This window comes from Coregonus clupeaformis, chromosome 27, assembly GCF_020615455.1.
Source record: "Coregonus clupeaformis isolate EN_2021a chromosome 27, ASM2061545v1, whole genome shotgun sequence".
In the NCBI taxonomy this organism is placed as follows: Eukaryota; Metazoa; Chordata; class Actinopteri; order Salmoniformes; family Salmonidae; genus Coregonus; species Coregonus clupeaformis.
In genome coordinates, this window is record NC_059218.1 from 46,898,608 (window position 1) to 46,911,107 (window position 12,500).

Consider the following 12,500-nt stretch of genomic DNA (forward strand, 5'->3'; position numbering starts at 1 on the left):
ATAACCTTTCACACACAACCACACACACACGCTATGACCTGGAAACACACGGATATAGCATGTTTTACAGACAATACATAACCTCTCACACACAACCACACACACACGCTATGACCTGGAAACACACGGATATAGCATGTTTTACCTGGAAACACACGGATATAGCATGTTTTACAGACAATACATAACCTCTCACACACAACCACACACACACGCTATGACCTGGAAACACACGGATATAGCATGTTTTACAGACAATACATAACCTCTCACACACAACCACACACACACGCTATGACCTGGAAACACACGGATATAGCATGTTTTACCTGGAAACACACGGATATAGCATGTTTTACAGACAATACATAACCTCTCACACACAACCACACACACACGCTATCACCTGGAAACACACGGATATAGCATGTTTTACAGACAATACATAACCTCTCACACACAACCACACACACACGCTATGACCTGGAAACACACGGATATAGCATGTTTTACAGACAATACATAACCTCTCACACAACCACACACACACGCTATGCCCTGGAAACACACGGATATAGCATGTTTTACAGACAATACATAACCTCTCACACCCAACCACACACACACGCTATGACCTGGAAACACACGGATATAGCATGTTTTACAGACAATACATAACCTCTCACACCCAACCACACACACACGCTATGACCTGGAAACACACGGATATAGCATGTTTTACAGACAATACATAACCTCTCACACCCAACCACACACACACGCTATGACCTGGAAACACACGGATATAGCATGTTTTACAGACAATACATAACCTCTCACACACAACCACACACACACGCTATGACCTGGAAACACACGGATATAGCATGTTTTACCTGGAAACACACGGATATAGCATGTTTTACAGACAATACATAACCTCTCACACACAACCACACACACACGCTATGACCTGGAAACACACGGATATAGCATGTTTTACAGACAATACATAACCTCTCACACACAACCACACACACACACGCTATGCCCTGGAAACACACGGATATAGCATGTTTTACAGTCAATACATAACCTCTCACACACAACCACACACACACGCTATGACCTGGAAACACACGGATATAGCATGTTTTACAGACAATACATAACCTCTCACACACAACCACACACACACGCTATCACCTGGAAACACACGGATATAGCATGTTTTACAGACAATACATAACCTCTCACACACAACCACACACACACGCTATCACCTGGAAACACACGGATATAGCATGTTTTACAGACAATACATAACCTCTCACACACAACCCCACACACACGCTATGACCTGGAAACACACGGATATAGCATGTTTTACAGTCAATACATAACCTCTCACACACAACCACACACACACGCTATGACCTGGAAACACACGGATATAGCATGTTTTACAGACAATACATAACCTCTCACACACAACCACACACACACGCTATGACCTGGAAACACACGGATATAGCATGTTTTACAGACAATACATAACCTCTCACACACAACCACACACACACGCTATGACCTGGAAACACACGGATATAGCATGTTTTACCTGGAAACACACGGATATAGCATGTTTTACAGACAATACATAACCTCTCACACCCAACCACACACACACGCTATGCCCTGGAAACACACGGATATAGCATGTTTTACAGACAATACATAACCTCTCACACCCAACCACACACACACGCTATGCCCTGAAAACACACAAACTCTCAAACAATCTTACAGGGATGTAGCTCAATTGGTAGAGCATGGCGTTTGCAACGCCAGGGTTGTGGGTTTGATTCCCACGGGGGGCCAGTATGAAAAAATAATAATGTATGCACTCACTAACTGTAAGTCGCTCTGGATAAGAGCGTCTGCTAAATGACTCAAAAATGTTAAAAAAACAACCATAAACACATGCTGGTCTTATTACTGTCTTGTGCCAAAGCTTCCCATTTGAAAATGTTTTGCTACAGTGCGCCCTATTGAACAGGACCACGTCTTTCAGTGTGAATGTATTGTAATGTAAAAAAAAAAAAGTATAACTGCCTTAATTTTGCTGGACCCCAGGAAGAGAAGCTGCTGCCTTGGCAACAGCTAATGGGGGGATCCATAATAAATACAAAATACAAAAACCTGGAAGTTGTTGTTGCAGGATAAAGCGATGAGGAGGTGGAGGAGGAGACGCTTGCTGTGTTCAAACACCTCTGGCCTGTAGTGGTCCAAACCTGGAGAACAGACACAACGTTAGACCTGTAGTGGTCCAGACCTGGAGAACAGACACAACGTTAGACCTGTAGTGGTCCAGACCTGGAGAACAGACACAACGTTAGACGTGTAGTGGTCCAGACCTGGAGAACAGACACAACGTTAGACCTGTAGTGGTCCAGACCTGGAGAACAGACACAACGTTAGGCCTGTAGTGGTCCAGACCTGGAGAACAGACACAACGTTAGACCTGTAGTGGTCCAGACCTGGAGAACAGACACAACGTTAGACCTGTAGTGGTCCGTACCTGGAGAACAGACACAACGTTAGACCTGTAGTGGTCCAAACCTGGAGAACAGACACAACGTTAGACCTGTAGTGGTCCAGACCTGGAGAACAGACACAACGTTAGACCTGTAGTGGTCCAAACCTGGAGAACAGACACAACGTTAGACCTGTAGTGGTCCGTACCTGGAGAACAGACACAACGTTAGACCTGTAGTGGTCCAAACCTGGAGAACAGACACAACGTTAGACCTGTAGTGGTCCAGACCTGGAGAACAGACACAACGTTAGGCCTGTAGTGGTCCGTACCTGGAGAACAGACACAACGTTAGGCCTGTAGTGGTCCAAACCTGGAGAATTTCAGGAAACAGTAAAGGCCCCATGCATACCACATAGAAGCTCTTGAGATCATAGAACTATACTGAACAAAAATATAAACGCAACATGCAACAATTTCAACAATTTTACTGAGTTACAGTTCATATAAGGAAATCAGTCAATTGTATTAAATTCATTAGGCCCTAATCTATGGATTTTACATGACTGGGAAGGGGCGGAACCATGGATGGCCCACCCACTTGGGAGCCAGGGCGTGCAGCAGTAGTGGTAGTGTTAGGGTTAGTATGGTACCGTACCCAGGAAGAGGGCGTGCAGTGGTAGTGGTAGTGTTAGGGTTAGTATGGTATCGTACCCAGGAAGAGGGCGTGCAGTGGTAGTGGTAGTGTTAGGGTTAGTATGGTATCGTACCCAGGAAGAGGGCGTGCAGCAGTAGTGGTAGTGTTAGGGTTAGTATGGTACCGTACCCAGGAAGAGGGCGTGCAGTGGTAGTGGTAGTGTTAGTGTTAGTATGGTATCGTACCCAGGAAGAGGGCGTGCAGTGGTAGTGGTAGTGTTAGGGTTAGTATGGTATCGTACCCAGGAAGAGGGCGTGCAGTGGTAGTGGTAGTGTTAGTGTTAGTATGGTATCGTACCCAGGAAGAGGGCGTGCAGCAGTAGTGGTAGTGTTAGGGTTAGTATGGTATCGTACCCAGGAAGAGGGCGTGCAGTGGTAGTGGTAGTGTTAGGGTTAGTATGGTATCGTACCCAGGAAGAGGGCGTGCAGCAGTAGTGGTAGTGTTAGGGTTAGGGTTAGTATGGTACCGTACCTAGGAAGAGGGCGTGCAGTGGTAGTGGTAGTGTTAGGGTTAGTATGGTATCGTACCCAGGAAGAGGGCGTGCAGTGGTAGTGGTAGTGTTAGGGTTAGTATGGTACCGTACCCAGGAAGAGGGCGTGCAGTAGTAGTGGTAGTGTTAGGGTTAGTATGGTATCGTACCCAGGAAGAGGGCGTGCAGCAGTAGTGGAAGGTGTAGGGCCCAGTCCTCTCTCACACTGTGGTCCACCACCATCTCTGTCATAAAGATCACTGCTACATTACACCTGAGAGAATGAATGCACAACACAACACGTGATTGAGTTAGTTTAACCTGTAATGAACAAAGGGAATAAAATGGATTTGCAAGTATCTGCACATTTTACAAAACAAGTTTGGAACACAAATAGAGGTCTTGATTTAAACATGCTACATGTACTTTTTATTCTGGAAATTCTTTTTTTCTAACATTTTATTCCCAAACAATTTATTTTATGACATTGTCATAAAGTCCAACCATAGAGATGAACACACACACAGTTGACGAACAGCATTTTAAATAGACACACACGTTTTTCCTCGACAGTGTCGCTGTATGTCTCTCTACGATATCTCTTTCTTACTGAGACAGAGATAATGATATTTAGGTGATGATTACTGAGACAGAGATAATTATATTTAGGTGATGATTACTGAGACAGAGATAATTATATTTAGGTGATGATTACTGAGACAGAGATAATTATATTTAGGTGATGATTACTGAGACAGAGATAAATATATTTAGGTGATGATTACTGAGACAGAGATAATTATATTTTCTTACTGAGACAGAGATAATTATATTTTCTTACTGAGACAGAGATAATTATATTTCCTGACTGAGACAGAGATAATTATATTTTCTTACTGAGACAGAGATAATTACATTTTCTGACTGAGACAGAGATAATTATATTTTCTGACTGAGACAGAGATAATTATATTTTCTGACTGAGACAGATATAATTATATTTAGGTGATGATTACTGAGACAGAGATAATTATATTTAGGTGATGATTACTGAGACAGAGATAAATATATTTAGGTGATGATTACTGAGACAGAGATAATTATATTTAGGTGATGATTACTGAGACAGAGATAATAATATTTTCTTACTGAGACAGAGAGAATTATATTTTCTGACTGACAGAGATAATTATATTTTCTGACTGAGACAGAGATAATTATATTTCTTACTGAGACAGAGATAATTATATTTTCTGACTGAGACAGAGATAATTATATTTTCTGACTGAGACAGAGATAATTATATTTTCTGACTGAGACAGAGATAATTATATTTTCTGACTGAGACAGAGATAATTATATTTTCTGACTGAGACAGAGATAATTATATTTCTTACTGAGACAGAGATAATTATATTTTCTGACTGAGACAGAGATAATTATATTTTCTGACTGAGACAGAGATAATTATATTTTCTGACTGAGACAGAGATAATTATATTTTCTTACTGAGACAGATATAATTATATTTAGGTGATGATTACTGAGACAGAGATAATTATATTTAGGTGATGATTACTGAGACAGAGATAAATATATTTAGGTGATGATTACTGAGACAGAGATAATTATATTTAGGTGATGATTACTGAGACAGAGATAAATATATTTAGGTGATGATTACTGAGACAGAGATAATTATATTTAGGTGATGATTACTGAGACAGAGATAATTATATTTAGGTGATGAGGAACACAGACACATTCTCTACATACTGTCCTGCAGCTGGATCAGCAGGTTAGCAGCCTCTTGGCTTGAAAGGTATGCAGGTGCCTGTGTGTGTGTGTGTGTGTGTGTGTGTGTGTGTGTGTGTGTGTGTGTGTGTGTGTGTGTGTGTGTGTGTGCACTGTATGTGCGTGCGTGTGTGTCAGTGTTCATTTTGTCTCCTATTTTAGATGTCGTTTTAGGGTTTGTCTTTATGACTAAAATGCCTTTTCAGTCTTGGTCCCATTTTAGTCAATTCATCCTTCTTACAATTGTAGTCTAGTTTTAGTCACAGTCATTTAAGTCTAGTTTTAGTCACAGTCAATTTAAGTCTAGTTTTAGTCACAGTCACTTAAGTATAGTTTTAGTCACAGGCAATTTAGTCTAGTTTTAGTCACAGTCAATTTAAGTCTAGTTTTAGTCACAGTCACTTAAGTATAGTTTTAGTCACAGGCAATTTAGTCTAGTTTTAGTCACAGTCACTTAAGTCTAGTTTTAGTCATTCATTTAAGTCCTATTTTAGTCATTGTAGCTTTATTTAGTTTTATTAAATAGTTCATACACACCTCTAACTTAACTTACATCATGCACATAATAGCTTCCATTCCCTTAGTCACACCATTTTAGGTCACATAATAGTCAGTGCATTCTTTTCTATTAAATAATGGAATATTTGGACCACCTCTAGCTTCCATCATGTTCACATTCAGAGAGCCTTGTCCAGCTAGGCCTATTGTCCCCTCCTATAACATAGCTGGCAACATTGATATTGTGGCAGGTTGTAACCAATTCCAGGTTAAACAATTTACAGCTCTGACTTCCTCCCCGTCATAACCGTTAAGGGAATAAATGTGGTTTCCCTGAAAAGGGGCCAATTTTAGCTTTACTGTACTTCTAATATTCAACAAATAGCATTTTGTTTTTCCCATAGGAAAAAAGCAACTGCAACTCGCATTTGCAGACCGCGAGAGACCCTATCTGTGTTGTGGACCGCAACACCGGATGAATGAATAACAGAGCACGTGAGAAAATAGAGCTTCTGATGAGATCAAAGCAAAAAAATAGCAGACGTGAAAGTAAGGATCTTTATTTGAGCCAGTTTGCTACGGCAGAAAATGAATCCTGCAGCAACAGGAAATATGAATTATTATGTGGATTATAATTAATGGATTTTTTTTTGTAGGGGTTGATACATTTTTCGTTTGGGCAAATGAAGTCTGACATTTTAAACTGGAAATTACAAACTTTAGAAGCCTTTTTTAAACTTCGAATACACTACAAGTTTGCATTTCCTACTGTGCAGGAAAATTCTCAGCAACAAAACACTGATCAAATTAAGATCCTACATCTGTAAACATTATTGTTTCCGAACGGCTAAGCATCAGTTCAAAAGATTGACGAGTGACTGAAGAGACCGCCTGGGAGCTGTGTTGGAGATCAGTTTAACTGAAAGATTACCATTCTGCCAATGAGACGATTGTATGAAATATTCTGCATGCATTCATACTTCCGATTGGACAAAACAGATGAAAAGGAACTTCATGTCAAATGTAATGTCCATTAGTCTCACATGGAATTCTCGTCTCGTCATATTTCCGTTGACTAAAATGAAAAGTAATTTGTAATAGTAATGTTTTTTTCAGGGCATCTCGTCTCGTTATCCTCATAGTTTTAATCAGGCAAAATAGGTCGTTGACTAGTGTTTTTCATAATATTTATTGTTGACGAAATTAGCACCTGTGTAGTGGTCCCCTAGGTGTGATGGTTTCAGGAAGGTAGTCCACCAGCGGTGCCCAGCAACCTCCGTTAACTGGCATGGGCAACGGCTGTGGCCGATTGGTCTCCAACACGCTCATCAGCCAACCAGCATACGGCGGGAGAGGGTCATCTGGGGGAATAGACCAATCAGGACACAGTGTTATGTTATAATAATCTTATCAGACCTGGGTTCAGACACACACACACACAACACACAACACACAACACACAACACACAACACACAACACACAACACATAATGATAATCAGATCTGGGTTTTAAATTATAATCAGATCTGGGTTTAGAATGATAATCAGATAAGGGTTTAGAATGATAATCAGAACTAGGTTTAGAAAGATAATCAGATCTAGGTTTAAAATTATAATCATATCTGGGTTTAGAAAGATAATCAGACCTGGGTTTAGAAAGACAATCAGACCTGGGTTTAGAAAGACAATCAGACCTGGGTTTAGAAAGATAATCATATCTGGGTTTAGAAAGATAATCAGACCTGGGTTTAGAAAGATAATCAGACCTGGGTTTAGAAAGATAATCAGACCTGGGTTTAGAAAGACAATCAGACCTGGGTTTAGAAAGATAATCAGACCTGGGTTTAGAAAGATAATCAGACCTGGGTTTAGAAAGATAATCATATCTGGGTTTAGAAAGATAATCAGACCTGGGTTTAGAAAGATAATCAGACCTGGGTTTAGAATGATAATCAGACCTGGGTTTAGAAAGATAATCAGACCTGGGTTTAGAAAGATAATCAGACCTGGGTTTAGAAAGATAATCAGACCTGGGTTTAGAATGATAATCAGACCTGGGTTTAGAAAGATAATCAGACCTGGGTTTAGAAAGACAATCAGACCTGGGTTTAGAAAGACAATCAGACCTGGGTTTAGAAAGATAATCAGACCTGGGTTTAGAAAGACAATCAGACCTGGGTTTAGAAAGACAATCAGACCTGGGTTTAGAAAGATAATCATATCTGGGTTTAGAAAGATAATCAGACCTGGGTTTAGAAAGATAATCAGACCTGGGTTTAGAAAGATAATCAGACCTGGGTTTAGAAAGACAATCAGACCTGGGTTTAGAAAGATAATCAGACCTGGGTTTAGAAAGATAATCAGACCTGGGTTTAGAAAGATAATCATATCTGGGTTTAGAATGATAATCAGACCTGGGTTTAGAAAGATAATCAGACCTGGGTTTAGAAAGATAATCAGACCTGGGTTTAGAAAGATAATCATATCTGGGTTTAGAATGATAATCAGACCTGGGTTTAGAAAGATAATCAGACCTGGGTTTAGAAAGATAATCAGACCTGGGTTTAGAATGATAATCAGACCTGGGTTTAGAAAGATAATCAGACCTGGGTTTAGAAAGATAATCAGACCTGGGTTTAGAAAGATAATCAGACCTGGGTTTAGAAAGATAATCAGACCTGGGTCTGACTAAATATTATTAGAAATCTTGAAGATACTTTAATCGTTTGCTTTAGCTTGCCTGGAGAGCCAGGTGGGCGGGGTTTTCACTTTTGCGACTTTTCTATTGGTTCAATTGCACCATGCAAGCTCAATCAAGAAAAATATTTGAAATGTTTTAGTTTTAAAATCTCTAAGCGCTGTTAGAAAATAAAATCTTAACAATAAGGGAAACCCTAAAGACTGATGACAGAAGAGCCATGTGACAGCATGGTGACAAGCCACCACAGAACTATCTCATGAATGTGTGGTATGCGATTAGCCAATCAGACATCGTGAAACACACACACACACACACTCTTGAGAGCGACACAGACAAACAGACAGACACACACACACCAGACACACACTTGAGAGCAACACACACACACACACTTGAGAGCGAGACATACACACATTGGTCTGGATTCTTCCCGAAGCGGACGTGTCTGGCATGCAGGCTAAACACAGACAGAATGCCTTCACTGATGACAGGCTGACACTGTGTGTGTACTGTGGTTGGTGTGGATGATATTCAGACTGAATATCTGTGCTGGTGTCTGGTATGTCTGTAAGGGAAAGTGATACTATAGAACATTGTCTGTATCCTGTCTGTATCCTGTCTGTATCCTATCTGTATCATGTCCGTGTCTGTATCATGTCTGTATCCTGTCTGTGTCCTGTCTGTATCCTGTCTGTATCATGTCCGTGTCTGTATCCTGTCTGTGTCCTGTCTGTATCCTGTCTGTATCATGTCCGTGTCTGTATCATGTCCGTATCCTGTCTGTATCAGGTCCGTGTCTGTATCCTGTCTGTATCATGTCTGTGTCTGTATCCTGTCTGTATCATGTCCGTGTCTGTATCATGTCTGTATCCTGTCTGTATCATGTCTGTGTCTGTATCCTGTCTGTATCATGTCCGTGTCTGTATCCAGTCTGTATCATGTCCGTGTCTGTATCCAGTCTGTATCATGTCCGTGTCTGTATCATGTCTGTATCATGTCCATGTCTGTATCCTGTCTGTATCATGTCTGTGTCTGTATCCTGTCTGTATCATGTCCCTGTCTGTATCATGTCCGTGTCTGTATCCTGTCTGTATCCTGTCTGTATCATGTCTGTGTCTGTATCCTGTCTGTATCATGTCCCTGTCTGTATCATGTCCGTGTCTGTATCCTGTCTGTATCCTGTCTGTATCATGTCTGTGTCTGTATCCTGTCTGTATCATGTCCCTGTCTGTATCATGTCCGTGTCTGTATCCTGTCTGTATCCTGTCTGTATCATGTCTGTGTCTGTATCCTGTCTGTATCCTGTCCGTGTCTGTATCCTGTCTGTATCCTGTCTGTATCATGTCCGTGTCTGTATACTGTCTGTATAATGTCCGTATCCTGTCTGTATCATGTCTGTATCCTGTCTGTATCCTGTCTATATCATGTCTGTGTCAGTATCCTGTCTGTATCATGTCTGTATCCTGTCTGTATCATGTCCGTGTCTGTATCCTGTCTGTATCATGTCCGTGCCTGTATCCTGTCTGTATCCTGTCTGTATCATGTCCGTGTCTGTATACTGTCTGTATAATGTCCGTATCCTGTCTGTATCATGTCTGTATCCTGTCTGTATCCTGTCTATATCATGTCTGTGTCAGTATCCTGTCTGTATCATGTCTGTATCCTGTCTGTATCATGTCTGTGTCTGTATCCTGTCTGTATCATGTCCCTGTCTGTATCATGTCCGTGTCTGTATCCTGTCTGTATCCTGTCTGTATCATGTCTGTGTCTGTATCCTGTCTGTATCCTGTCCGTGTCTGTATCCTGTCTGTATCCTGTCTGTATCATGTCCGTGTCTGTATAATGTCCGTATCCTGTCTGTATCATGTCTGTATCCTGTCTGTATCCTGTCTATATCATGTCTGTGTCTGTATCCTGTCTGTATCATGTCCCTGTCTGTATCATGTCCGTGTCTGTATCCTGTCTGTATCATGTCCGTGTCTGTATCCTGTCTGTATAATGTCCGTATCCTGTCTGTATCATGTAGTGTATTTAAGGTTTAAAAAGGCTTCTGAAGTTTGTAATTTCCACTTTGAAATTTCAGACTTGATTTTCCCTAACGAAAAATGTATCAACCCCTACAAAAATGTCCATGAATTATAATCCACATAATTATTATTACTTTCCTGCTGTAGCAAACTGGCTCAAATTAAGATCCTACATCTGTCACAAAGCATGTCCATCTTTAAGTTGTAAATCTCCTTGTCAGTCTCTCTCTCTCTTTCTCTCTTTGTCTCTCTCGCTGTGTGTGTGCGTTGGTGCGTGTATAAATCTCCTGTCAGTTTGTCAGAGACGCTATGTGATTAGTGATAATTACAACAACAGACTGCTAACGAGGTTGAAGTGACAAACATTATGATGACATTGTGGAATGTGTGGAGAGGAATGCCAGGCCCTTTCCCATAGAGGTGTGTGTGTGTGTGTTTACAGACTACAGAGGAATCTGCAGTGAGGTTCCGCATCCCCCCACGGAAATGTAATTAGCATCATAAAAAAAATCCCCATAAAAATCAGGTTCTACTCACTCTTCTCGTCGTCATAGGAACCGCCAGAGCTGTTACTGTAGCGAGACTCCAGTCGGTTGTGAGCCTTGGCCCTGAGAACACACACACACACACACACAGCGAGGGGAGGCTTTACGTTTAAAGTGTCATCACATTGATTTCTGAATCATAAAGTCATTTGAAATGATTGTATAAAATATCTACCCAAAGGGCGCTGTGATGGGGACCCACCTCTCCTCGCTCTCTCTGGCCAGCTTGGACTCCTCTGTCTCTGGGAAGTTCTCCTGTCCTGCCACTACTGTGTTGCTGCTGGACGTAGTGCCTGAACAACACAACAACAACATCAATACATAAACAACAACAACAACAACAACAACAACATCAATACATAAACAACAACAACAACAACAACAACATCAATACATAAACAACAACAACAACAACAACAACAACAACAGTACGGCGTGGAAGTTCTCCTGTCCTGCCTGAACAACACACAACAACATCAATACATAAACAACAACAACACAACAACAACATCAATACATAAACAACAACAACAACAACAACAACAACAACAGTACGGCGTGGAAGTTCTCCTGTCCTGCCTGAACAACACACAACAACATCAATACATAAACAACAACAACAACAACAACAACAACAACAACAACAACAACAACAACAGTACGGCGTGGAAGTTCTCCTGTCCTGCCTGAACAACACAACAACAACATCAATACATAAACAACAACAACAACAACAACATTAGAATAAATACAACAACAACAGTACGGCGTGGAAGTTCTCCTGTCCTGCCTGAACAACACAACAACAACATCAATACATAAACAACAACAACAACAACAACAACATCAATACATAAACAACAACAACACACAAACAAATACATACAGTAAAGAGTTGTGTAAAGCAACTACATAACTCTGGAGAGAATATGTAATTATATCTGACAACATGACACATTTCTATCAGGTGAAATTAGAGGGAGTATCTTATTCTACATTTAATAGAAGAGGTGGTGTATTAAAGAAAAAGGCGTGACATAAAAAAAAAAATAACACAAATGGACGAGCATTCCTATTGGATCCCAAATTCAGATGGAACCTCAGTTTCAAGACGTTTATTCCATTGTTTTGAATGTTTGTTTTAGGACTGATGCCCAGCTGAGCATTCTACTCAATGCAGGTGCTGATGAAGATTTAATCGAAAGTGCATTCCTGTGGCTTGGAAATACAAT

At 40.7% G+C, this 12,500-nt stretch overlaps 1 protein-coding gene and 1 long non-coding RNA gene across 2 annotated transcripts in view; both read right to left on the reverse strand.

Annotated features, from left to right (window-relative positions):
* The window catches only part of fryb (furry homolog b (Drosophila)), a 154,312-nt gene that overhangs the window by 55,071 nt on the left and 86,741 nt on the right, over positions 1 to 12,500 (reverse strand). Inside the window, exons 35-39 of the mRNA XM_045208247.1 lie at positions 11,444 to 11,561; positions 11,261 to 11,331; positions 7,205 to 7,355; positions 3,873 to 3,976; positions 2,203 to 2,294 (exon numbers count right to left, since the gene is read on the reverse strand). Of these exons, the coding sequence (XP_045064182.1) occupies positions 2,203 to 2,294; positions 3,873 to 3,976; positions 7,205 to 7,355; positions 11,261 to 11,331; positions 11,444 to 11,561 (536 nt within the window). The remainder of the gene's footprint in view (positions 1 to 2,202; positions 2,295 to 3,872; positions 3,977 to 7,204; positions 7,356 to 11,260; positions 11,332 to 11,443; positions 11,562 to 12,500) is intronic.
* LOC123482019 lies at positions 52 to 508 on the reverse strand. Its single transcript, XR_006657527.1, has 3 exons — positions 360 to 508; positions 176 to 329; positions 52 to 145 (listed from the first exon to the last, which is right to left on the reverse strand). It is a non-coding gene; the product is annotated as an uncharacterized LOC123482019 (long non-coding RNA).